The sequence below is a fragment of the Melanerpes formicivorus genome, unplaced genomic scaffold (genome assembly GCF_026170545.1).
Source record: "Melanerpes formicivorus ecotype bairdi unplaced genomic scaffold, bMelFor1.0.p_v2 SCAF_8, whole genome shotgun sequence".
Taxonomy (NCBI): Eukaryota; Metazoa; Chordata; class Aves; order Piciformes; family Picidae; genus Melanerpes; species Melanerpes formicivorus.
The window spans coordinates 11,663,530-11,691,291 of record NW_027142360.1 but is presented as its reverse complement, the minus strand read 5'-3'; the positions used below and the strand labels follow the sequence as shown (position 1 = coordinate 11,691,291).

At 40.7% G+C, this 27,762-nt stretch overlaps 1 protein-coding gene across 4 annotated transcripts in view; it reads right to left on the bottom strand.

Annotated features, from left to right (window-relative positions):
- The window catches only part of DNM1L (dynamin 1 like), a 39,487-nt gene extending 12,572 nt beyond the window's left edge, over positions 1-26,915 (bottom strand). For 2 of the 4 annotated variants that reach the window (XM_068142153.1, XM_068142156.1), the window contains exons 1-14: positions 26,707-26,915; positions 18,004-18,151; positions 11,932-11,970; positions 10,727-10,773; positions 9,553-9,624; positions 8,898-8,984; positions 7,185-7,347; positions 6,738-6,858; positions 6,007-6,138; positions 5,059-5,265; positions 4,742-4,862; positions 1,976-2,131; positions 1,776-1,865; positions 737-829 (exon numbers count right to left, since the gene is read on the bottom strand). In XM_068142153.1, coding sequence (XP_067998254.1) covers positions 737-829; positions 1,776-1,865; positions 1,976-2,131; positions 4,742-4,862; positions 5,059-5,265; positions 6,007-6,138; positions 6,738-6,858; positions 7,185-7,347; positions 8,898-8,984; positions 9,553-9,624; positions 10,727-10,773; positions 11,932-11,970; positions 18,004-18,151; positions 26,707-26,808 — 1,578 coding nt within the window. In that variant the 5' untranslated portion in view covers positions 26,809-26,915. The remainder of the gene's footprint in view (positions 1-736; positions 830-1,775; positions 1,866-1,975; positions 2,132-4,741; positions 4,863-5,058; positions 5,266-6,006; positions 6,139-6,737; positions 6,859-7,184; positions 7,348-8,897; positions 8,985-9,552; positions 9,625-10,726; positions 10,774-11,931; positions 11,971-18,003; positions 18,152-26,706) is intronic. The other 2 variants (XM_068142154.1, XM_068142157.1) reach the window with 1 other exon arrangement.
- Positions 26,916-27,762: the final 847 nt, after the last annotated feature.

The following is a 27,762-nucleotide window of genomic DNA, read 5'->3' as shown; positions in this document are numbered from 1 at the left end:
ACTACTGTGAAAGAACATGCTGGTTAAGCAAGAGGAAGACAAGAGTATTAGCAAGCTCTTAGCCAGATGTGTGAAGTACTGAATGCAACAAAATCAAATTGCAAGAAAGAATTGAGCAGATCAGCTGTAGAAGAGCTGCTTCTACTGGATAGTGACAGCAACAAGTATTAACAAAGCTGAAAACCAGAAAGACCACAGAAATTGTAAAAGGCTTTTGAAAGACTGATGGAGAAAACTTTTAGGAGATTGAAGCATGGTACCACAGAGATTCAAGAACAATGTTGAAACAAGGCAGAAGTTAGAACCTGAATAGAAGAAACAATAGTTTTATTATCCTTTCATGAATGAGGGGAATGTGATAGCTATTGCTACATTAATCATGAAACAGAATGCAGTTACTTCAATATTAGAGTATTTAATAACTATTCAAAGCTTTCCTTCCAAAATTTTAATTTAATAGCCAGTACTAAGGTGCCCATCTGATATTCCAAACAGAAATAGAGGCAGGATAGTTTTCAGTGAAGTATCAACCACTGCTCCTGAATGGAATATGCACTATGAATCTAATACATCACTATACCACCAAAGTATATGCTCATCACATTGTTATACTTCCAAATGTAGAACCATGATTCAATGAAAGAATTTGAAAGATTTTTTTTTCCCTTTACCCATTATTTTGGCTCTCAATTAAAGGAGTTTCAAAAGACCTTTTAAAGATAATGTATTTTCTTACCTCTATGTTGTTATTCATTAAACCACAGGCATCAGCAAAGTCTGGATGTTTGGTATTGATATAAGCTAACTCAATGGCCACTAGATTATGAACCTGCAATTCAACATTATTCACAGTTCAATACTTCAGTGAGTAAATCTAATGCTAGTGAAGAGCAATCACATACAATGCTAGAAAACATAGTCTAATTGTCCATAACAAAAGACTATTTTTTACTGCCTCCAAGATATTAAAGTTCTGATACAGAAGACAAGAATGGAATGCACTCCTTCACTGCAGTTTGGATGTTACATCAACATAACTTGTTAGCTTCATCACGCTAACACCTCTCCAGCACAAAACAAACAAAACTCAGCAATTTTATGAGTGTAAACTGTAAAATGAGTTATACAGTCAACCTTCAGCCAAATGCCACATACAACATTTGAACTAGTAAGATGGCTCATTCATAGTGAGCACACAAAACAGTTTTTGCTCTTCACATCAAACATGCACAGGTTCAATAACTGAAACATTTTGTTTCCTCCCTAATAAGCAGCCTCAAGTAGACCATTATATTAAAACATATTTACTCAGAGCTAGAAGTTGGATTTTCAGTTCTTATTTGTTAAAGGGCATTCCAAGCAAAGCTAACATTTTGTGTTGGTTTTGTCTCTGAAACACACAGAATAAAGACTATAATTTAATTCTCATTATTGCATCCCAAACAACTTCTCTTACATAGGAGGGAAATATATGTGTATCAGAAAGACTAGGGAATGTTAAATCAAGTTTTAGTAAGAGTCCCCTCTGGAAATGGAAACACAGGGGACAGTAAGATGAAGAGTGTTTCCCTCACCTCTTTGGTTTTTATGTATCAGTTTTCTAATACTGAAGAAGTTTTTGAACTGTGTAGATATTGAATAGCCAGCTATCACATAAAAGTCATAAATCCTTTAATGACTTGAATTCCTGACATTACAGAGCAAACAGAAGCATCAAGACAGACACCAGAGGACAGATGCTTTTCCCAGCATAATTATTGTAGATGGGCAATTACCATTTCATTCGTGACAGGAAGTCTTCTACGCAGCAGACAGGTTACTACTTCGACTATGGCATCGTGCAATTTAGGAAATCTCAGTAATTCCTAGAAAACAGAATAAACATTTACTGATGAGCTTTTCCAGAATGTTTTAGGGAAGTGGTGGGACAGAAGTCCAGCAATTCCAAACGTAGTTCTAAAGCATGTGTTTTCACCTGGGTACTGTAGTTACTACAATGCTGGATAATCCTCTGCATTTCTTCATGAACCAGCTCCACGCAGCGCAAGCTAGGCTCTTCTAAACGTTTGATTTGCCTTTTCACCAGCAATTCAAATGAAACTTCAGGAACAAACAAGGCAGGACGAGGACCCTAGTTCAAAAGCAAGGGAAAAAAAAAAAAAAGCTAAATTGTGCATTAGAATAACATGCATTTTTAAGTAGTAGTATCTGATGAAGCTCAGTATGAGCTCTCAATGTGCACTTGCAGCCCACAAAGCCAATCAGATCCTGGGCTGCATCAGAAGTGTGGCTAGCAGGTTGAGGGAGGTGATCCTCCCCCTCTACTCAGCCCTGGTGAGACCCCACCTCTAGTACTGTGTCCAGTTCTGGAGCCCCTATTACAAGAGGGATGTGGAGGTGATGGAGCATGTCCAGAGAAGGGCCACAAGGATGATCAGAGGACTGGAGCACCTCTCTCCTATGAACAGCCCCAACTCCCTCAGTCTGTCCTCAGTCTGCAGAAGAGAAGGCTCCGAGGTGACCTAATTGTGGCCTTCCAGTATCTGAAGGGGGCCTACAGGAAGGCTGGGGAGGGACTTCTCAGGATCTCAGGTAGTGATAGGACTAGGGGGAATGGAATGAAGCTGAAGGTGGGGAGATTCAGGCTGGATGTGAGGAGGAGGTTCTTCACCATGAGAGTGGTGAGACCATGGAATGGGTTGTCCAGGGAGGTAGTCAAGGCCCCGTCCCTGGGGGTGTTTAAGAGCAGGCTGGATGAGGCTCTGGCCAGCCTGATCTAGTGTGGGGTGTCCCTGCCCATGGCAGTGGAGTTGGAACTAGATGATCCTTGTGGTCCCTTCCAACCCTGAATGATACTATGATACTATGAATGAGTCAGGTCACAGTGCTTGCACCCAAAAGAACACTCAGACAGCTCTTAAGAGTGAAACATGTTACAAGAATATTTAAAAATAAAAGCTATACAGTTATTACCTTTAAAGACAAACTCTGTGTCAAATAGTGAGTAACCAGTTTCCTTGTAAAGTCATGGAAGATTTCTACTTACTAATGTCACTCTAGGCTTACAACTATGAACAATTCCTTTCAGTTTTGTGGATCCAAGTTTAAATTAAGTTTATTGCAAAGGCAAGGCATACTCTTCCTAACTTCAGAAATAAAGGCTGCTCTTACTTATTTGACAGTCCTGGACATACAATACTTAGTCTAAGGCAAGTTGGTTTTTTCTTAAGTATAATTGTAATACAGTGTCACTGATTTGAGCAGCACTTCCTTTATGACCATACACACCCATGCTTAGCTGTACACAAAACACTTTTAACCTGAAATTTCCTTTTTTTCTTATTTTGTTATTAAATTAACTTCAGAAACACAAAGATGCAATACATCACATAAACCCAAGACATCTCCCCTGTTGCTAAGTGCTGTTACAGTATCACAGTATAACTAAGGTTGGAAGAGACCTTGAGGATCATCAAGTCCAACCTGTCACCACAGACCCCATGACTAGACCATGGCACCAAGTGCCACGTCCAATCTCCCCTTGAACACCTCCAGGGATGGTGACTCCACCACCTCCCTGGGCAGCACATTCCTATAGCTAACGACTCTCTCTGTGAAGAACTTTCTCCTCACTTCGAGTCTAAACCTCCCCTGGCGCAGCTTGAGCCTGTGTCCTCTCGTTCTGGTGCTGGTTGCCTGGGAGAAGGGACCAACCCCTTCCTGGCTACAACCACCTTTCAGGTAGTTGTAGAGGGCAATGAGGTCACTCCTGAGCCTCCTCTTCTCCAGGCTGAACAATCCCAGCTCCCTCAGCCTCTCCTCATAGGGCTTGTGCTCAAGGCCTCTCCCCAGCCTTGTTGCCCTTCTCTGGACACGCTCGTGTTTCAACGTCCTTCTTAAACTGAGGGGCCCGGAACTGGACACAGGACTCAAGGTGTGGCCTAACCAATGCAGAGTACAGGGGCACAATGACTTCCCTGCTCCTTCTGGGCACACTATTCCTAATGCAGGCCAGGATGCCATTGGCCTTCTTGGCCACCTGGGCACACTGCTGGCTCCTTCAGAAGGATAAGAACATGCACAGTGATCATTCCTGCAGAGTACCTAACATGTTTAAAGCAGTTATTGACCATGCAGAAATGTGACTGCCTATACTCAACAGAACACAGTACAAAGCAGACTTACCTGTCTGACATCCAAAGTCAAGCTCTAGTCTATAAACTGCAAAATTTCGAAGCTAACTTGCTCTGCTCATTTTTAGCAATACCAACTCCCATAATCATAAGAAACCAAATCTGGCCTGTGAACACTGAACCACTAAAGAGCTGTGTTCCTTATATAGAATTAAAATATCTGAGTATTTCCTAGCCCATACATCTCAGACAGTCTTCATAGAAGTACTTCATGCAAAATAAATGCAGAGGAAGTCTTCCATCACCATTTCTGTAATATATAATAGCTTCAGCAAAGGGTTGCCAAAGCTGATCTTTATTTCAACCTGTAAATAACAGTCATGAGATGCAAGCATTCATGTTAAACTCATCCATGTACAATAATGGCTGTAAATTTGGATATTGTCAATTTTTTCTACTTAAAGCACCAAAAGTGAGACTCTGCTTCTTCATATTAACTCATTCAGCTGAGATCACTAATACACAGGACTGAAAAAGAGCACGTGTTTGTTGAAACTATCTTCTAATCCAACATATAGCAGCAACACTTAGAAACAGAGAACACTCACAGTAGCATTTCTAATGGCAGTCAGAATATCAATAGTGTTAAGGCCACCCAGTGGGTCAACAGATTCTAAAGTTCTTCCAAAGGTCTCATGAAAAATGTAGCAGATTCTGGCTCCGCCACACCTGAAAGAATAAAGTAACAGCTGAAGTAGCAAACAAGAAAAAAGATCTCATTGCAAGCATTTTGTAGTTATTTGGATTCAAGCATTTCTGACTTTGTTATGCTCTAGTGCAGTACTAGTGCCAAGGAAAGTCAGCAAGGGCTACTGGGTCAATCTAACTGCTCAGTCAATATTCTAGAAACCCATTTGGTACTTACAGCTCTGAAGTCTCTATGTATTTTGCTGTTCCTTCAATGGTGTTACAATATTCTGTGGCAAATTTGGTAATAAGCTGCAATAAGGTGGCACTTTTGTCCTCAACAGGTTCTCCGTAGCTGTTTAGTAAAGACTGGTACTGAGCAGCTAAAACATTGATTCTAGTTTTCAGTTCTGGCAAGCAATCCCTGATATGATGCATCAGTAGTCTAAAAATAGAAAACAGTGTCTCATGAGAAGGGTGGAAGTTTCAGCTTTATCACCCCCATCAAAAAAGAGAAGAGACCAAATAATCGAAGGAAAACATTTACTTAGAAGAGCTACAGTAAATTCATACAGTGAATTTGGAACCAACCAGAGATAGGGAAGGTAAAAATAGGTGTTTACACTTATTTTTAATACTCCAGTTTATATCTTAGAATCTTTAAATAGCACACATTTAGTTTATTTTACAGAAGGGCCACGACGATGAAGAAGGGCCACGAGGCTGATCAGAGGGCTGGAGCACCTCTCTTATGAGGACAGACTGAAGGAGTTGGGGCTGTTCAGTCTGGAGAAAAGAAGGCTCCAAAGTGACCTTATTGTGGCCTTCCAGTATCTGAAGGGAGCCTACAAGAAGGCTGGGGAGGGACTTCTCAGGATGTCAGGTAGTGATAGGACTAGGGGGAATGGAATGAAGCTGGAGGTGGGGAGATTCAGACTGGATGTGAGGAAGAAGCTCTTCACTGTGAGAGTGGTGAAGCCCTGGAATGGGTTGTGCAGGGAGGTGGTTGAGGCCCCATCCCTGGAGGTGTTTAAGACCAGGCTGGATGGGCCTCTGGCCAGCCTGAGCCTGAGGCCAGCCTGAGGCCAGTGATGTGTCCCTGCCATGGGCAGGGGTGTTGGAACTAGATGATCCTTGTGCTCCCTTCCAACCCTGACTGATTCTATGACTCTATGATATGTAATACCTGTTCAGCGTTCTAGCAAGATACTTGGTTCCATTTCGATTAGCTAGGGAAGGATACTTCTTCTGAAGAAAACCATACTCATCACGAATGGAATCAGCTACACTCTTCTTATTGTTGATATCCAACTGACTCCTGAAGTCAAAAGGCAGCATTACATAGACAAGAAAAAGAAAAAAATTACACCTCTGCTTTTCTGGCCAGGACATGTAACACTTGGCTTCTGCTTTACATGCAAAACTCACTGTCTTCAGACAATAAAGGATTTTATTCCTTTTTCCATGCAGCAGAGTCAACAAATCAGTGTGAGCAGCAGCTCTAAACAAACTAAGCAACACTTACCAAAACTATGTGAGATTTGGCCTAGCTAATGCAAAGAAAACAAAGCTAGCTGTACTACAGCCATATGCAGTTAGCACTAATACATACAAGATCTGTACTGCATCAGTGCTCATGTGAATAGCTGATCAGGAGCATCCCTCAAGCTAAAATAAAACCAACAGCAGAAACAAATGACACTACAGTTGTTTTAGAATTATCCCCACTACTTTCAGAAAACAGCAAATGGCTGAGTAGAAGAAGAGAGAGGCTTTTGAAAAGCAAGCAACAAGCTTCTTAGTTGCTCATTCAGAAGTGTATTTCAACATCAAGCCACCTTACTCTTAAAACTATATCCAAAGCTTTACTTCCTAGTATCACAGTTTTAAAAAGAGCATTAATGTGCCCAGGCAGACCTGTTCACTACTCCAATGATGCCAAGTTTGACTGGAATCACTCTTCCCAAGAGTACATCCATAGCATCAGTGCCAGCATCCATGAGGTCCAGCTTTGTGATAACAGCAAGGGTTCTTCGACCTACCAAAAGGAAAATTCACTCACAGGGATGCTTTGTCTTGATCAGAGTAGCTAAAACTCATAATTCTGACTACTAGAACAGTTACATGGCCTGTGCACAAGCCAGAAATCTAGTAGATATTCATTCATCACATCATTCTCTGAGCTGAGTCTCTGCAGTACAGAGACTGCAGCAGGAAGTCTTTAAGCAAATATAGTGATTTTATGTTCCGGGAATCACAGTGACATTTGCTTTTCTTACTACTTTTTGCCCAAACAAGTTCAGTTTTATTTTAGGATTTAAAAAAGAAGTTGATTTAAAGGATCATTTTTTTCTTATTGCTTACCATCTGGATCCACCTCCCGTGCAATTTTAAGTGCTTCTGAAGTGGCCATGTCCGTGTTAGCTGCTGTGACTGCCAGAATAATTGAATTTGGGTTACTGATGAATTGAAGGATTAGCTCTCTTATCTGCAGTTCAATGTCCTTAGGCTGATCACCAACAGGCACCTAGAGGGACAAAAAATAACTGGTCAAAAGTGTGTATTTACACACCTGTGTGAGACCACTCATTGAAAGTTCATATATAAAATAAAGTTTACCAGTCCTTTCCTTTCCCTTCACCAACAAACAGGTGTTATGATTTTGACAAAGAAAGGGAAGAGCTTGAAAGGTATAAAAATAGAAACTACTATTATGGAAGTAAGAAGCAATTCACTTGATACTGTTCTCAAGAAGACTTGGTATCCAAGACCCACCTGCCCAACTGGCAGAATGAAGTGTGTATATGTGCACAGGCAGAGAAAGGAGTCATCTTCACACCACAGAAAGTTATTCAGCATAAAACTAGTACATTTCTCCCAGTGTATCCTCCCATTACACAACTTCTTACACAAAATATACATAGCTATTTCTGGGAAACCATTTGCAAACATTTCAACTACTCATCTATCTGTACAACTCTGAAACTTCAAATGCTACCTCTTATGTTAAAAACAAGATCCTGGCAACACAACACTTGTAATCCCTCAGCTGTATATAGGAAGAAGAACTGAAGCAAATCTACCTCTTGCAACAGCAAAGAGCACCAGAAACCCAGGTCTTAGACAAGAGATAGTGACATCTCAAATTTATACAACTGACTAGACAGCTTGAGGAAAGGTGTTTACCTAGCAATGCATAATAATGCCAAATAGTGAACATGGACAGATGGGCAGAGTCCAACAGGATGGCATTCAACAAATCCAAGTGCTGGGTGCTGCACTTTGGCCACAACAACCCCATGCAGAGCTACAGGCTAGGGTCGGAGTGGCTGGAGAGCTGCCAAATGGAGAGGGACCTGGGGGTGCTGGTTGACAGCCACCTAAACATGAGACAGCAGTGTGCCCAGGTGGCCAAGGCCAGTGGCATCCTGGCCTGTATCAGGAATAGTGTGGCCAACAGGAGCAGAGAAGTCATTGTACCCCTGTACTCTGCATTGGTTAGGCCACACCTTGAGTACTGTGTCCAGTTCTGGGCCCCTCAGTTTAAGAAGGACATTGAAACACTTGAACGTGTCCAGAGAAGGGCAATGAGGCTGGGGAGAGGCCTTGAGCACAAGCCCTATGAGGAGAGGCTGAGGGAGCTGGGATTGTTCAGCCTGGAGAAGAGGAAGCTCAGGGGAGACCTCATTGCTCTCTGCAACTACCTGAAGGGGGACTGTAGCCAGGAAGAAGTTGGTCTCTTCTCTCAGGCAACCAGCACCAGAACAAGAGGACACAGTCTCAAGCTGCACCAGGAGAGGTTTAGGCTCAAGGTGAGGAGAAAGTTCTTCACTGCGAGAGTCGTGCGCCATTGGAATGTGCTGCCCAGGGAGGTGGTGGAGTCACCATCCCTGGAGGGATTCAAGAGGGGATTGGATGTGGCACTTGGTGCCATGGTCTAGTCATGAGGTCTGTGGTGACAGGTTGGACTTGATGATCTTTGAGGTCTCTTCCAACCTTGGTGATACTGTGATACACTCTGAGTATTCAAAATACCCTGTTCACAGTGAGTCAGGAGAGCAGCATGCAGCATCTTACCTTCGTCATTCCAGGTAAATCCACAAGAGTCAGATTTACAACATTAGATGAAAAAATCTTAAGATGAATAGGTTCAGGACTGATCCCCTAGAAATATATTAATAATAACAATTAATTACTAGAGTGGATTATTGAAATGTACCTTTTAGAAAAGCAAAAGCTGTAGTTTCATATGAGAAAAACTTTCTTCCATCATACACCTTACAATTACATGGTGAGGGGAAAAAAGCCTGTTACTTATGTCAAGCCATTCCTTGTCTTTGGAAGTAGCCCAGTTTTCCTCCTCATAAAAGCTTTTATAGTCCAGTGATTATATAGGCATGTAATAACAGAATGCTCATTTTTAGGATCCCACAAAACTATGCACATGGGAATAAGGAAGTAAAACTTGAAGGTTGTTTCCCCCCCACACTATTATTATAGAAGCTTTAAATTAAAGCAACAGCAATTCTCTGCATTTTCTTTTTGCTGATGTCATTAGTCTGAAGAACCCAGTGAAAAAATAAACTCTCAGGATAGCAAACAGCCATACTGTGTTCTTCATTAGAACAGTTCAATGCTTTTCACCTCTAGCCACCAAAAAAAAAACATTTAAGAAAGGTTTAAGCAGCAAAACAATCTCCAGCAAGGTAAAGATGGAGACTGCAACAGTTACCTTGTTGTTTCCTGAAATCCTCTCGGTTTCATTTTCTATTTCCTGACGAATTTCATCAAAATCTGTATAGATCTGAAGTAGACAAGAAAAAAAAAAATGTTAAAAAATTAAAGACAGAATCCACTTACCTAAGTCTAAAATAATGTCCTTTTCTCCAAAAGACAGTGAAAAAACTGTGTAACTAAGTATACAGAAGGTGAGGGAAAACCCAAGAATGACTATTAGTCTTTAAGCTAATGCTCACAGCACTCATTAGTGCTAAAAACTTACAGAAATTGGAATCCTGGTATTCAATCAACACTGTGAGATGGCAGTTACTAGCACTTATTACCACATCAGTGTCAGACAAGGTATAAAAGAGTGTTTCAAACACTTAACTCCAATTCTAATCTTGCTGCAATCCTTTGGAATTAATAAGCAACATATAACCTGAAACTCTTCTCGTCCTGAAGAGGACGAAGGATAGTTTCCTTTTGAAATTTTCCCATTCTTATCAAAACTGTTCTCCATCCACCACCCCAAATTAAATTAGAACAGAGCTACCCTTGTAAAGGTTCCCTCTACATTCTTCTCTAGATTTCCTTAAATTTATGGCACTGTCTAGATAGTTAGGAAATCAGTTTAAAGCAATAAACACTTAAAGAATTCATGTGCCGAGAAAAAAAATGAGACTTTGAGCAAAGAATTAAGCTTTGACTCTCTCATTGGAGTCTTAGGTCATCTCAATTTTGGCTTCTCTCTCCTGATAGGAGAGAGGAGGCCTTTCCTATTCACAGCCTTCTAAAATCTTTGACATAGCCAGTTCTTCAGTGGAATGAAACAACAATGGTTATATACTTCCTTGTCTTTCCAATATCCAGTCTAATTTTGCCAATATACAGAAAAAGCAAAAAAACCCAAAATAACACAGAAAGGATTAAGAGAAATAACCCAGCCAAATCAATGACCCTCACAATAAACAAACATCAACAAACTTTTTGTCTTGAAATTAAAAGACTGTCTTCAGAAGTCTTCTGCTCATTACAAAAACAACCTGAAAATCCTCAATTGTCTGGCATATAGTATGTCAGGCAGAATAATCACCTCTTGGGGAAAGTCAAGTGAAGAGATATAGAATTACATGTACATATGACAGCATATTTATGACACTGCTAGTCCATCAGAGTAAACATACCTTATTTTTGGTGTGAAGAAATTTACCCCACTCTTCAGCATCTATCTCTGAAAGCAAAGAATTGATAAATGAGGAAGAGGAAGCAGATGTTTCAATGATCTTTTTCCAAAAGTCTCTGTTGAAAACTACAAGGTGATTTACTTTATTTTTTCCAAGCAGCCAAAGAAAAATTAGTCTGCTTTTTACAGTTAGACATTAAATAGCTCAGGACAAATACATTTATGAATCTGCTTATTCAAACACTGCATCTCATTAGTCATTATGTCTCTTACAGAAGGTCTACCTTCCTAATTATGACTGAGCCAACCAGATATCCTACCACTTTTCATAAATGGCCCAGTGCATTACATCTCAGCTTGCAACAGAAAACAAAAGAATTATTAAACTGAAAACAAACCCAGCTTTTAGCATATTTTTTTTACCATGCAGTGCAATCAAGTCACAGCTGAAATAAAAGGTTAAGGAAACCTGTAGAATGATAACCAAGCAAACAGAAAAAAAACATAAGAATTCTGCATAACAATGAAGTCTTAGGAGAGTATGTCTCTTCCCAAATCTGTCAAAAGCCAAATGTCTTAACCCTTGTCAGTCATATCTGAAGTACTTCAGAGCTATTCAAGAGCAGTCCCAGAAACAGCAAAGGAGGTTTTGGCAATTCCTGCTTTGGAACACAAGCAGCAGTTTGACTCATACTGTGAGATACTCACACTTTCACAACTAGGTTTCCAAGTATTAGCGGTAAGTTTTACTTCAAATTTTGAGTTTGTGGTCATACTCCCTCTGCTCCTCGATACAGAAATCTGCTCTAGAAGAATGTTCCACATGAAATCTGGCTAGTTAGCAAACACGCTGCTTACCTACCATCTCGATGTCAAAACATTTTTTCCACTCAAGTTGAATTTCAAGCTACTGATGAATCAAGATTTTTAAAGGTTTTTTTTTAAGTATTTGGGAATTAAAGGAGCAGAAAATTCTATGAAGCAGCAACAGCACAGGAGAAAAGCAAAAATCATTTCATTCTAGTGCAACAAGGTCAAAAAACTAAAACTCAACCATATCACAAGACTCAGCAAAATAATCAACACAGTAGCAAAGTGTAAAAGTAAAAGTGTAATCAACAGCAAAGTGGCATGAAATGTATGTGGTTTAGTGTATAAGCATGCACTCTTATGCATAGGGAGCAAAGGCAAGTGGATAAAGGCAACCTTTAGAAAGGTGTCTTGCATTTTTCCATGTAGCAGGGTCTGCAGTTAAAGAGAAACAGCATTGAATGTTTAAATTTTTTCCCATCATATTTAACATGGCATTTTATTAACTTTCAGTAGCAGATTGTATTACAAAGATCACAAATGCATTTAGAGAGATGTGCATGCTATTCTACTACTGATGAAAATGTGTAACGTACTAATATGCACAGAAATAAGATTTAAACACTGATGCATGTTAATCAGATATTCTCTACATTAAAGTTTACTCGATGATGACTTTATTATTGCTGTTCACCTGATTCCAACAGATCACAGTTTTCTATCTGCACCATGAGGCTACTCAAAGCTGAATTTCTCTGGCAAAATATGTTTCTCATCATTTACTCACGGCAAGAATGAGAAAGAGTAAGGAATGAAGAGTTAAAAATTGTTTTTAAATGTCACTGGAAATAATATTACTGCATGGGAAAAAAAAAAAGGGTCTGAGGTTTGGCAACAATCTTTCTAATGCTCAGATGAAAATAACAACCAAGCAACAAAACAATTATGGGAGTTCTGAGAAATTTAAGAAGAGGCAGTATTAGCTATTGGTCTTCTCAACTTTGAATTGTCTCAAAATATTTTTGAAATCTCATTTAAAAGCAAACAAACAAACCACCCCCACTTTTTCTTGAAGAGTTGAGGAGTTCACAACTCTTGTTTTTATGCAGTGCCAGTACAGCACCATGGAAGTGCAGGAATCAAAACAAACTGGTGAACACATTTCTGGCCCGTGCTGTTTGGCACAAAGTGCAAGGTCTGGAAAGCCAAGTACCTCTGTGGAATGATTTTCATGTCTTGCTCACATAGATAAGTCAAAGGTTTGTCATCAATGGAAGTAGGATGATTTACATATTCTGGATCCATTAAAGACAAAAATAATTAGTAAAAAAAACCCTACATTTATCCTTATTTTTAACTTGTTAATATCTACAGATCAATTGAGACTGGAAATTTTTTAAAGGTTTAACAAGCCAAAAGTTTTCTTTACTATATTTAATAAAAAAAGCCCTGAAAAATGGCTTAGTCTTTGTCTTAGACTTGGTGCACACACAAAAAAAAGAAAGAAATAGAAACAGTTAAGAAATAAATGCAGTCTCCTGAGGTGTATCAGAAAAAAAAGCTTTAAACAATACAGCAAGAAAACTCCTGCCCCACTTATCTGAGGAATTCTGTACTGACACCTTAGAATTTGAGAAACATTTCTCAAGAGCTCTAATTTAATACAAAGGAGTTTTTAGGAAAGGAGGAAGTATTTGCATTACTCAAAATGAAGGAAGGGATGCTCAAGGTAACAAAAAAAATGTTTTAATTAGCCAACACTGAAAAATCCAGTTTTGGTTCACCTGAAATGTTTTTTTTTAATCACTAATTTCGCTGGTAAATCAGTCTTCCCCCACTTATGTTACTTTCTGGAAGCTTTTCAGGCAAAACTTTCAGGTAACTTATCACCTGCCTGTAGGAGAAGGGTTGTTTTTGGATAGCTTTGGAACAGCTATGTCTTGCCCTTTAGTTAGGAATGCACACCTTATCAGTTAACTGAGAGAAAGAGGGAAACGTAGGGAAAGATTTCCCCTTGAGTCAGAGAAGGCCACACCAGCTCACCTGTTTCCTTTCTGAGGGGGCCCACACCTTCCCTAGTCTTCTTTTTACCATTAATATACCTATAGAAATTTTTACTGTTCCACTTGATCTCCCTGGCTAGATTTAATTCTAACTGAGCTTTAGCTTTTCTAACCTGGCCTCTTGCTGCTCAGGCAGCTTCCTTACATGCCCCCCATTCCAGCTGTCCTCTCTTCCACTCCTTGTAAAGTTTCTTTTTGTGTGCCAGCGCGTCCAGGAGCTCCTTGCTTATCCAGGTGCTCCTTGCTTATCCAGGCAAGTCTCCTAGCATTCTTTCCTGCTTTCCTCTTTGTGGGTATACTTTGCTCCTGGACACAGAGAAGGTGATCCTTGAATACTGACCAGCTGTCCCGGGCTCCTCTTCCTTCTAGGGCTTTGTCCCACGATACTTTGGCCAGCAGATCCCTCATGTGACCAAAGTTTGCATGACTAAAATCCAGGGTTGTAAGCTTGGCATACGTCCTCCTAGTTGCCCTGAGAATCTTAAATTCTATTGCTTCATGGTCATTGCAGCCAAGGTATCTTGGAATGAGACCTGAAAACTAGACATGACTATAATATTTTTCTTAGGACTGCCCTCCAAACTGTTCCTTGTTACCTCCCATACTGCAATACTCCTTTATGAAGCTGAAAAAGAGTACAACACTAACCAACTTCAGTAACCCATGTATCTATTCTCCCTTCCTAAAACAGTAGAAATGTTTGTCACACACAACAGGACCAGAAGGAAGCTGTTTAAAGTCATAAAAGGCTACCACAATAGACAATTTCTTGCAGCATGACAACAAGAAGGTCTCAAATACTAAAAAGGACAAATATCAGCAAAGCATGAAGAATCTTACCCATTTTCCTAGCTTTCTAGTTCCCGTTACCTCCACAACTTTTGGACTCAGCAGAGTACCATCTGAACTCTATTTTTCTACCCCATCACCTCATCCTTTCCTAACTCTCTTCCCCTAAATAAAGAGAAAATAAAATAAATCCAACTGATGAAAAAAAATATGCACATCTTCTAACCCCTTATGTATGTTGTACTGCCCTTTCCATCCTTGACTCTTAACTAGATGGCAAGTTCTTTTGAGTGAAAGCTTTTTCTCTTATGCTTCTACAAACCTAAGTACAATGAAGAGTCCACACTGCTTGGGAGCTGCAGGTAAGGGATTCCTATTTTAAGTATCACAGTATCACACAGTATCACAGTATCACCAAGGTTGGAAGAGACCTCAAAGATCATTGAGTCCAACCTGTCACCACAGACCTCATGACTAGACCATGGCATCAAGTGCCACATCCAATCCCATCTTGAACACCTGCAGGGATGGTGACTCCACGACCTCCCTGGGCAGCACATTCCAATGACGAATGAAGTAGAGAGCAAAAAGCTGACAGTGTGATTTAATAGGCAACAGATCCATATTGTTCCTGTGTTCCATATCAATTCTATTTGTTGAAGATTTGAGCAATGTTCAGCTTCCTATCTTGGACAAAACATTTACTAACTGACCATCTGTATGCTCCTTCCTCTTTTCCATTTCCTAACAAGTGGATAAGCTACCAGAATAGGGCTTAGCTATTTGACCAATTAAATAATTCACAAGGTCAGTCCCAGTCCTCTCATAAATACAGTTTCTTTTGCAATTTGGTAAGAGAACACCACAGTGTGATGTCACCACATCAAACACACTATATGTGCTGAAACACTAAAGGATAACAACAAACAATAAAAGCATAATGAGAACATTTTTTTCCACACCAAACCACACATATCTCTGTAGAATATATGTATCAGTCTGAAATATCATGTTATGAAAACACAGCACTTCTATTTAATGGAAATTTTCTCTCTCTGCTATTTTCTGACTACCTTGAGTTATTGCAGAGACCACCACACAAGGAAATCACATAGCTCATCAGTGACTTTGAGGGACAGCAGAGATGATCCTTAACATTGCATGTTAGAAAAAGTTTAAGTTAGTTCAAGTGTCTATCAGCAATTCTTTCTCAGCTATCTTTCCCAATGTGCTCCCAATTATCAAACATTTAAAAATAAAAAAATATAAAAACAAAAACCAACAAACACCAAAATAACCAAATAGCCTAAGCTGGTATGAACTGATATTCTTTGGCAGCTCATGTGCACCAGAAGATGCCAAAATTAAGCTACTGAGAGACAATTTTTGCCCATCATCATCATCAAAAAAAAGGCTTAAACAAACAGCACAGCAATCCATGGTGATTTGTGTTAAATACAGGGAAGTTTTCTGCATGCAAACACTCAGACATAGGTAAAATTTAAGCTTCTATGAACCACAGACCAGTACTATGTTTAAACTGATATGTTTACATGTAATACTAGTACATCTCCAGAACAAGCATCAGGATGGATAAAGGTGACAAATCACAAAATGAGGCAGTTGCATAAATGTTATCTGCACACAGAGTGTTCATTACCAGCACATTCAGAAAGCAGCATGCTGAGACTGAAGCTCTCCTGTCCAGTATTCAATTTGCAAAGAAGAAATCACTCATCTGGTCTATGGATAAATTTCTCTCTTGGAAATCCCAAATGCTTATTCAACCCTACCTCAATACCCACCAACTAACAAACAAAAATGACCTGTAAGAGTATATTGACTTACTACTGTGTCAGACAGCAAAGCCAAGATAAAAAGTTGCTGTCTTTTTTGTCTTTCCAAGCTACTTGATCCCATCTTCTCAGACAGAACACCACAATACATAGCTATGCTAAACCAGATCAGTGACAAAACCATTTAGACCTTGATTTGCCTGATTTTGGAGGGAAAACGGCATTTCAAATGCAACTGGTAAGGCATAAAGGGTTTTCGGTTCTCCCCAAATAAGCCCATATCTCTCTCAAAGGAACATCAAGAAGAGATCACAGCACATCCATCTTACATACAGATTTTCCCCCCAAAGATCTAAATGGGCCAAACATCCTTAGGCAATAGTATCATTAACCCACTCCAAATTTAAAATCTGATCAAATGCAACTGAAAACAGAAAATCTCTTCCTTGATCCAATTACAAAAGCATCCTTCATATATGTAAAGTTGCAGAGCAGAACAAAAATCATACTTTATTCCACAACTCAGAATTAAAGCATTCTGAAAAATACTAGAAGCTATAACTGCAAAATGCAAGTGACATAAAGCCACATTTAAAGAGGCAAAGTGTGCCATTTCTAAAAGGCTGCCCAAAGACTCTCTGAATTTTCCACCTTTGGAATTTTTCAAGACCCAGCTGGAAAAAAAAACCAACAATGTGAGGAACCCTGGTCTTGAAGTCAAAGTTGGCCCTTTTTTTGAGGAGGTGACAGGACTATAGACCTGCTAAGATTATTTCCAACCTGAGTTGCTGTACAATCTCCCACACTGCAAGCCACCCTGGATTGAACACTAAAAGTTCTTCATTGTTATGAGCCTGAATCCTACCTGGTCTGTACTTGCAGCAATAATGAAAATTGGAGCTTAAACCTTTTCCACTGAGTAATACTAGTAACTGTCCTTTAGAAATGAAAGCTATAAATATGACATGCAGACAAATACTGTAGAGTTGGACAATTTCTAAAAGAATTGAACACAACTATGGCCATCAGAAATGCCTGCATACTTTTCACTGTCTACAACAAACAGCTAAGATATGTCTTACTATCAGATGGTGGATAGGAGGCTGCTGCTCTTTCATAAGGTCAAGAGCACTAGTCAGTATAGAATGAATATGTAAACTCCCAAGTGACAACTGAGATTACTTTCTTGATCTGCAGAAGGATAATATACAAACGTTACAGAAGACCAAGCTTCAAACTAGATAGCTTCAGAACATTTAAAGAGTTGTTCCTGGTGTGCTTGGAATCACTCTGGACAGCCCAGTAAGGCACCATGTGTAAGCCACAGAATGTGCCCATTAAATTATTTTTGCACCTACTGACAGTTTGTTTTCCTTCTGCAGGCTTGTTTTCCCTCTCTCCACTCTATTCAGAACTCACCTATTTCCTAGCATTCTAAAATTTCATGTTCTCATCCTCTCCAGGAAAAACCTTACTTATGCAGCAAACAAGGATGTGAATAGAAACATAAGAAAATCATGTTCTTTACACTCTGGACAGTCATTATAACTGAAAAAGCTTTCTTCAGCTTGCTTTTCTCAAAACTGTTTCCTAAGAACAAACAGGAAAATGTAAAACATTAAAGATATTTGAATATCCAAAATATCTGTATTTCATGATATTTGCTAGATAGAAGAGCTGTGACAACAGCAGGGTTTTCTTCCAAGTACATTTCGAAAAGCACACTCAAGTTTTGAGATTACAACTGATTTTTCAGTCAAGTAAGATTAAAAGTTTATTCCTCTTTTACTAGGCAAAACACAATCTTGGATTACACTTACCATTCTCATCTCCAGCTGTTTTCCGACCATCCTCTGGGGAAACATGCACCAGCTGCAGAATGAGGGGTCTCCGGGTGACAACTCCAGTACCTCGTGGGAGCAGATCCCTCCCCACGAGACTTTCCAACACAGAACTCTTTCCACTGCTCTGAAAAGTAGAATAGAGTTACATGATTTTCTTAACCATAAAAAAGCTGTAATATTTTAGATTCACATTGCTTTCATCACTCCTGCAAACAATGATCTACTCTGCAATACAGTGTCCAAAAGGGCGTCTGACAGACTTTGCCACGTCTGAAGCAGTGGTATCACACTGCATAGGTCAACAAGGCTGGTGAGAGACCTTGAGCACAAGCCCTATGAGGAGAGGCTGAGGGAGCTGGCATTGTTTAGCCTGGAGGAGGCTCAGGGGTGACCTCATTGCTGTCTACAACTACCTGAAAGGTGGCTGTATCCAGGAAGGGGTTGGTCTCTTCTCTCTAGCAACCAGCACCAGAACAAGAGGACACAGTCTCAAGCTGTGCCAGGGGAAGTTTAGGCTGGAGGTGAGGATAAAGTTCTTCACCAAGAGAGTCATCCATCATTGGAATGGGCTGCCCAGGGAGGTGGTGGACTCACCATCCCTGGAGGTGTTCAAGAGGGGATTGGACCTGGCACTTGGTGCCATGGTCTAGTCATGAGGCCTGTGGTGACAGGTTGGACTCCATCTTTGAGGTCTCTTCCAACCTTAGTTATACTGTGTTAGGTAATGAAGGATATACTGACGTCTGCACTAACAGTCTAAACCTACTTGGGAGACTTAAAATCCATGTAGACAGATGCATTATCTATCTCTTAGGGCTAAATTAAACACGTAACTTATCATATCCGATTTAATATCCTAGTTAACATCTTCTATCCCAAATATTCATCTCTCCAGAAACAATATTGGAAAAGAAAAAATTCTTTTTGTTCAAAATGCTTAGAAGGAAATTCAACATCTTCTACTATGACACTTTTTTAGCACCTTGCAGTAACACCTCACTTGCAGACTAAGGCATTTAACCTTCTGTTAGTATTAACACACACTAGCCATGTTAATACTAACAGGAGCGTTATACAAAATTAACTATGTGCACTTGAGCACATTAAACTATTGCAATCTTCTACTCCTCTCACTTTAGGGGTGGGTTTTTTTTATATGATGTATTATATCAGCTTCATAAGTGAAGACATCATTTTATACTCTAAACACATAAAACTCCATTGCTTTATGCTGTCTCTCCCATTCTCTGTGTAAGTGTTTAACAATTGAATTGAGTGCAAACATCTGCCTGTGCAATAACAAACTGTAAGGAGCTGTAAATACTTAGACTGAAATTATAAATACAATTTGAGAGTCTGTATGTAAAATGTTCTCCTGTAGCACTTTTGTATACAATGTGGAATTAGGCTAGATGGCCCAATAAGGAGCTGGGACCACACAGATTTTAAGAGCGATTCAAGATTACTGCCATGTTAAAAATAACAACAAACAATAGATATAGACAAGCCAACATAATACTTTGAAAGTCAGACTGATAAGATTTTGTCTTTTCAGTAGAACTGTATTAAACTCTTCCCATTTTCAGCAGCTGGGAAGTCATCATGGGCATGCCATGAGAAAACCTGCTTGGACAATCGTTGCCCTCAGCTAGGAAATGATTCACTATTAATGCTACTATAATTCTACCAAACAATTCTCTTAAGAAAAACAACAACAACAAGCCCAACAGATGCTTCTGGCAGTTACAATGAGCATTACTGACAGAGAATCTCAATTCAGCTTACCAGTTGTGAAAGAACAGATTTGAGATTTCAAGTACATCATAGAATGAGTACATAACCTAGTGTAACATTAAACAAAAGCAGTGTTGAATGTATTTAAAATAACATACATTTAATGACATATTATGTGACTTTTCTAAAAATGAAAACCAGATCAGCAGAGATCAAGCAACACATCAAAGAGCACATTTCTACTAGTGGAGAAAGACCAGACAGGAACCTATTACAGGAGAGCATTATAGCCTGTTAAAATAGGACTTGTGTGTCAAACAAAATAAATATATAATTCAAGGCCAAACCCCTAGAAAACTCGAAAATGAAAGCCTTCTTTTCTTCTAACACTTTACTATATAGCTGGGCTTTATGGCAGAGAAAAATGCTATTTCATCAAGACTGTCATTTGACTCAATAGGCGACTAACCACCCAGTGCAGATTATGCACATTTTTCAAAGTAAATCTGAGTAAAATTTGACAGCAGTGAGACCAACTGGCTAGAAAAAATTGGGGGAAGGACAAAATCACAGGAATAGAAAGACAGCCTTAAGATTTTTTTGCTTCAAAAGGCTACCCTAGAAAGTAATTAATAATTTTCTTCTTCAGCAAACCTTCTCCAATCAACTTTGGGTACCTCCCATGCAAGGAGCCTATTGCAGGACATGGGGCAGTGAAATCGTACCGAAGCGTAACAATCTGGCCAAAGCATGACCCAGCTCTGGAAGCCTCTGTGAGAGAGCTCCTGTTTTGAAGAGTTACTGATGTTACAGAATGTGAAAAAACAAATCTCAAGAGTCACAAACTACAAACCACTTAAATTTTGTAATTCAAAACAAGTGGAATGCCTGCTCAATGAAATGAGCTATGGTAAAGGTTCATCAAATGCACTGAGAAAACAAACACACACACAGAGTAGTAACAAAACCACCAGAGTTTCATTTACTAGAAATATTTTTAGCATCTCTTGAGCAAGATTTGTTATACATATGTAGAATGATCACTCAGTCTCAAAGGGCTGGAAGTGAGACAGATGAAGAACATATAACCCAAGTAGAGAAGGAGTAACAATAAATAGCTGTAAGTCCTGATCAAGAAATTCATGAAGGCAAGAAGCCAAAATCCATGGGACAAGCTGCTGCACACTACTGCTCACTGTTTCCAAAAGAGTGGTATTCCAGAAAGATGAGATGGTCACAACAAACTACGCACAGAACTAAACCACCACATCTTACACCACTCCCACAATTATCTTGGGATGCAGAAGGAACAATCTGGATCTTTTGTAAATGTGAAGTAAGGCAATAGATGAGATACTACAGTACTCTGCACATCAGGAAATTTGTTTCAAATTGCATTAGGTTCCCTTATTAAAGCAATCTGTTCTCAGAACACAATACGGTATCTAATGACGCACTCCTTAATCTGGGCCCCATCCACATCCATTACCCAGAACTGCCTGGGAACACTGTAAGGAAAGCAGTAAACACAAAGCTGATCCTTTTCTGCCCATGGGATGAAGTGGAGGGTGTGGGTCTGTTCAGAACACAAATTCAGTTCAATCAGTCCTTCATAACAACAGATGGAGAAAGAGACTAATATTGATGGCAAAGGGTACCATAGAAATTTTAGGAGAATAGGCTATAGCAGCATACTGCTTGTTTTGTTATCAGTAAGTCCAACCCCACTGCCAAAACAGGTACACCTAGGACAGGCTGCACAGGAACACATTCAGGTGGATTTTGAAAGTCTCCAGAGAAGGAGACTCCACAATCTCTCTGGGTAGCCTATTCCAGTGCTCCGCCACCCTTGCTGTAAAGAAGTGTCTCCTCGTGTTGAGGAGCCTCCTGTGTTCTAGCTTGTACCCGTTGTTTCTTGTCCTATCACTGGCACCATTGAAAAGAGAATATCACCTTCATGTTGACACCCCTCTCACTCAGATATTTATGGAAGTTGTTAAGATCCCCCCTCAGCCTTCTCTTCTTAAGACTAAGCACCCCCAGTTCTCTCAGTCTTTCTTCACAGGCAAAATGTTCAGGTCCCCCAGTCATCCTTGCAGACCTCCGTTGGACTCTCTCCAGCAGACACAAGAAATTACTAAGTATGAGATTTCTCAGTGAGACATAGTAATTCCTCAAGAATTCTCTTAAGCAATATATCTTCTTTGACATCTGAGGCAAAATAATGGCAATTTTGCCATTTTTTTGTCACATAAGCAATATATACACATATCAGGTTTTTATTAAAAAATCTCTTATTGGGAAATGTAAGGTAATGCACTTTTGTTGGGATCTCATCCACAGAAATATTACCCAGATAGGTACTTGGAAAATAAGTTATTTGCAGTGGCTATTTTGGAAGACTTCAGCATGCTAGAACTAAAGGGCAGCAATTTCTCTCTTTTCTTTCCTGGTTTTGCAGGCAGAAATTATTCTGAATAAAAAGGTCACCACACATTCAATTTCAGAGCAGTTCCACAAGGAAACTGCTTTGGTTGGAACAGCTGTTGCAGCAAAATTTTTGTATGGGAACTAGGGTCACTCCATGCTAGGCTGGTTCTAAACAGCTAACTCATTTATACTAACCAGAGGAGAGTTTTGAAATTATAAATAGGGCTGATGAGTTATTGCAAGACATTCTTTGAAAAAAAAGTTGTACTTCAAGAAAGATGCAGAAGAGCTAAGAGGCTGATCCCAGCTTGATAAAGCAGTGAAACGAGCATAGCACACCACAGGCTGTTGCAAAATACCTTTTTTCTGTGAAAAATCTTGTTTGGATTACAAGACTGTTGTTCATGCAGGCCATTCCCCACTCACTGGAATAGAGAGCTTTTCTAGATAGCAGGAGCAGGGAGGTCATTCTCCCCCTGTACTCAGCACTGCGTAGGCCACACCTTGAATACTGTGTCCAGTTCTGGGCCACTCAGTTTAGTAAAGATGTTGACTTGCTGTGTCCAGAGGAGGGCAACAAACCTGGGGAGGGATTTGGAACACAAGCCCTATGAGGAGAAGCTGAGGTTGCTTAGCCTGGAGAAGAGGAGGTTCTGAAGACACCCTATTGCTGTCTATAACTACCTGAAGAGAGGTTGTAGCCACGTGGGGGTTGGTATCTTCTCCCAGGCAACCAGCACCAGAACAAGAGGACACAGTCTCAAGCTGCACCAGGGGAGGTTTAGGCTGGACATTAGGAAGAAATTCTTCATAGAGAGAGTCATTGTCCATTGGAATGTGCTGCCCAGGGAGGTGGTGGAGTTGCCATCACTAGAGGTGTTTAACAAGAGACTTGATGGGGTGCTTGGTGCCATGGTTTAGTTGATTAGATTGTGTTGGATGATAGGTTGGACACGATGATCTCGAAGGTCTCTTCCAACCTGGTTTATTCTACTCTGTTCTGAATCAGTTGGGAAGAAACTGGAAGCCCCAAGAACTGCCTCCACAAAAGATAACACGTATAAGTAGAAAGGAGAACGAGAATCTGCACAGCTCAGTAAATATTTTTCAGGAATGCTGTACTTACACCATGTCTAAATGTAGATACACACCAAACAACTGAAAGATTTGTGGGTGCATTCTTTCTCAACACATCAATTCTCAAAGTCCTCCAGTAATTCACTTAAGAAAAACAAATGCCTCGTAAAAATAGAAATGACAAATAAAGACTTCTCTAAGTTAAATCATGGAACTGGGATATTGAACACCCACATTTAAAGGCAGATAGACTAACCTTAAATAATATTGCTTATGCTACATTCATAGATTTTTTTTTTCAGTAAAATTAAATCAAAACCAAGCCAATTAGTATCTTCAGATTTAACAAATTCTAAGTAACAAAGATTTGTAAAATAATGAAAAGTTAAGAGTTAAAGTTAGTTAACTGCCTGACATATAAACAAACCTTTTCCAAGAACTATACAGCTTCTTTCTCTCCAGATTCCCAAACACATTCACTAGGGCTGTCTGCTTTAATACCCTTGCCCTTCATTTTCCAGCAAACATTTACTTTGCACTATGCCTTGTGGGCAAAATAAAAGATTCATGCATTTTAATCAAAATACAGGTTCTCCAAGAAAAACAATTGCCAATCAGAAGATGAAAAGGACTCTCGCACCAAGCATGCAAAACTAGTGGGGAAAAAAATACAAAATAAAACATGCCACTCAATTCACATCCATCTATGATCATGTATTCTCTCTACACTTACAAAATAACTGGGCACTTGCAAACAAAATCAGTGCAATTTATTTTTCTTTATATTAAAATTCTGCCAAGATTAAAGGCAACAAAGTTATTTGATCTTTGTTTTTATTTTAATTCATATAAAGTCTGCATATAAGACAGTGAAAATGCCATCCTTCCAATCAGAGAGGCCCTCAGGACCTAAAAAGTATAGCTGTTTAGAAACTGAGAGGGCCCATCTGAAAAAGTAAACAGCTCAACCCCAAAAGTCTTCATTATAGAACATTAGCAGCAAAACAATGTCTGATAAATATAAATAGCTAATTAATGTCAGCCTCACTTTGCTGCTTGTCCACTACAGACACCAGAACAGTAACAGCATGATTCCACAGGAGGAAGGGATGGAAAACAGAAAACAGTTACACCCATAGCCAGATACAATGAATGTGAGGTATCAAAACAAAATTAAAAACAAACCAAGAAGTTCACAAAACACTTGGAATAAAACCCAACTTCTCCCCAGCCAGCATAGCCAGCCCTGAAGCTATGATCTATTTACATCCCCTGCTTGAAATCCCAGGCAAGATCCCTGGACAAAACCAAAACAAAACCAAAACATAGAAACACACCACCACCACCCCCAAAACCATAAAGGCAGCAACAAAAAAACCCACACACACAAAACAACCCCAAACATAAAAACCACATACCACACCAAACAAAATACCCCAAATAAGCCCAACAAAGAAACAAAAATAAAAACACAAAGAGAAGGAAAAGCTTCATGTGGGGTTGCTTGGTACAAGCTGGCACTTTCTTCTTCTAAAACTGGTTTCTTGCCAAGAGAATGTAGAAAAGACTGAGTAAACCAAGTAAGCTGAAATGGCTTGAATTTCTGTACCCCTGACCTTCTGTGACAGCAAAAGGTCACAGCAGCTCTGTAGAGCATCTGAAGCTAAAGATCACAATGCCAGTCTCTATCATACCAGGTGCTTTGGATACAGTATTCACTAGATTCTTCTCCTCATCTCAGCAATGAACACCACACATAAGAAGTTGAAAGCAATGGGAAGCTAAACAGGCAAATTACCATTCCAACTGTTTAGCCTAACAGAATACAATTATTCAAATGCTCAGACTACCTGTTTAGCAGATCAAGAAACCTTCCTCCTTGGCAATAAAAATTCATTTAGCATTGACATATGAATCGTGATACTTATTCCAAATAGAAATAAATGTAATGCTCATCTCAGAGCATAATCACAGAGGCTAACAGCTCCTTCAGATGAAGCATCCAACAGAAAAGACTGTTAGCTATTGTAAACTACACCTCCCTATTTGAAGTCCCAAAAGAGCATTAAATGAAGACCAAGCAAAAATACTATATAAACATACACCTGAAAAATCTCAATTTAAAGTTCACTAGTTGCTTGCCTGTGTGATTTTTCATGGAGATTTTTAATGTAAAAGAGTCTTCATCAAGTGATAGGCTCCTACCATCTACAGAAATAGCAAGTACCTAATATAGCTTACCAGTGCAAAGCCTCTCCCACCCAACTCGAGTATTTTAGATCTATCTCATAAAGTGGCTCCTAAAGTCAGTGAATCTATCTGATTCACATTGGTAAAACAAAGCAAGACTGCTGATGACCTTACAATCAGTTCAACACTGTGGACAACTTTGAGCAAACCCATTTGAAGCTTCAGCAATGTGCAATCCTTAAACATGTAACTCATATATTTTAAGACATATAATGAAACACCTGATGGCAGAGTTGTCAGTATTACTGTCTTAGGTAACATACAATCATCAAGTAACATCACACATTTAATAAACACTGTTAATTTCATAGAAATAAAGAAGGATCCATTAACTTGGAGTTACAGTTGTGTTTAACGTTTCAATTCCCTTATAACAGCTACAGTTCTGGTCACACATGTCGTGCTGCCAAAAGTTTTGCTGAAGAACAGCATCCCATTTGAATAGATCTGAATGGGCCTGAGCTATCTTTGAGCCCAGCAGCAACATTATAGACTGGGGCACGAATGTTTTAACTGTTACAGTCAACAGAAACTCTGGCTTCACCTCTCACTTTCATTCCCCATCATCAGCTAAGACAAAGAGGTTCAAGAGGCAGAATAACTTGTAGCAAGGCAAAACGATCCACGCCTGCAAGATGCCTTTTCGCTACCACATCCCTTTCACTCAGCCCCCACTTCACGGCGGCTGTCAGAGATGGGAAGCCACCGAGTAGAGACGACGGTCAGGCTGAAGCAGCAGGCCCCTGAGCGGGCGGTGCCACCCACACCTCCGGCGTTTGGGGGTTGACGCGGGGCCACGGGAGGGGCAGGCATGGCCCTTCTGGCAGCCCTCGAGTGCTCCTTGGCCGCTTGAAGCGCAAAGGGGAGGGAGAGCGGTGGAAGGGGCACTCCCATTGCAAATGGTGGGGAAGCAGAGGAGACCGGGGAGGGAACGAAGGAACGAAAGAGTGAAGGAGAACGTAGGCAGAGAAGGGCGGCTTTGGTAGGTGTCTGCCCGTCCCTGCCACCCTCCGTTAGTCGCGTCCCTCTGTGCCCTTGGCGGAGACGACCGCGGGCCAGTAGCACCGGAGGAGCGATGGACGCCTCGACTTTGCCCTCACGGCGGTAAGAGCCCGCACCGCCCGCTCCCCGACCCCGGCCTGGTCTGACTCGCCGCGCCTTGCCTCGCCGCGCCTTGCCTCGCCTCACCTGTGTGCCCACCACCACGATCTGCGGCAGCTGGATGATGTCAGCCCCCACCGTGTTAAACACGTCCTGCAGCTTGTTAATGACGGGGATCAGCGCCTCCATAACGGCGCGGGAAGGAGGGCAAGGGCCGGGGAAGGCGTCGGCGATGAATGGGCGCGACAGGCAACAGCACCCGTCAACCTCCCCCTCCGCCTGCCGCCATTGGCGCCGGCCCCCACGCACGGCGCGGCCCCCAGAAGGCTGTGCGTGCACCTCCGGGTGCAGCGCTGCCGCCGCCGGGCATCATGGGAATTGTAGTGCAGGGGAGGTGCCAGGGAGGGCGGCGGTCGTTGCTGTTTGTCAGTGGTTCCCCGCCCGGGAAGGCAGAGCTTTTGTTTGGCAACGGGTCAGGGGGCAAGGATGGGGAGAGCAGAGAGCTTGGTCGCTGTGGTCTTCTCTTACAAACCATGTCCAAGTTTTATTCCTCTCTTTTCGTACGATAAAGATGATCCCTGCCGGGGATCCTCGGTAGGGGTGCGGCCCGAGAGTCGAAGCACCGAGGGCAGCCTGCGCAGGGTAGGCGGGCCCGGGCTGGCTGCCAGAGGGAGTTTTCAGCAAGCATCGTGGAGAGGCCACGTTTATTCGAGACATTAAGTTTCGAAAATCATTGAAAAGCAGGAAACAGCCAAACGTGTGCCCCTGTTGCCCAGGTGTGGCAGCGCTGCTGTCTCAGTACAGCAAGGAAGTGTAATGCATGGAAATTGCTAGACCTTGACAGCATCTAGTGTCACAAAGCCGGTACACCAGGAAAATAAAACTGCTGGAGATGAGGAAAAAGTGTGATAGTGGTCTCCCTGGGGAGAAAAGAAGGAAAAGAAGCAGTCCTAAAAACTGGGCAGCTGGAAGAGTATTCTCCAATTTCTGTTCACATGTTTAGGACTACAACAGACACATTAAAACCAGCTATATTTATACTTTTTGCCTTCTCTTGTTTGGGTGGGGGGGGGTTGTTCAGGTTTGGGGGGGGGGGGGGGGGTGTTTGTTTGTTGGATATTGGTTTTGCTGCAAATGAGCTAA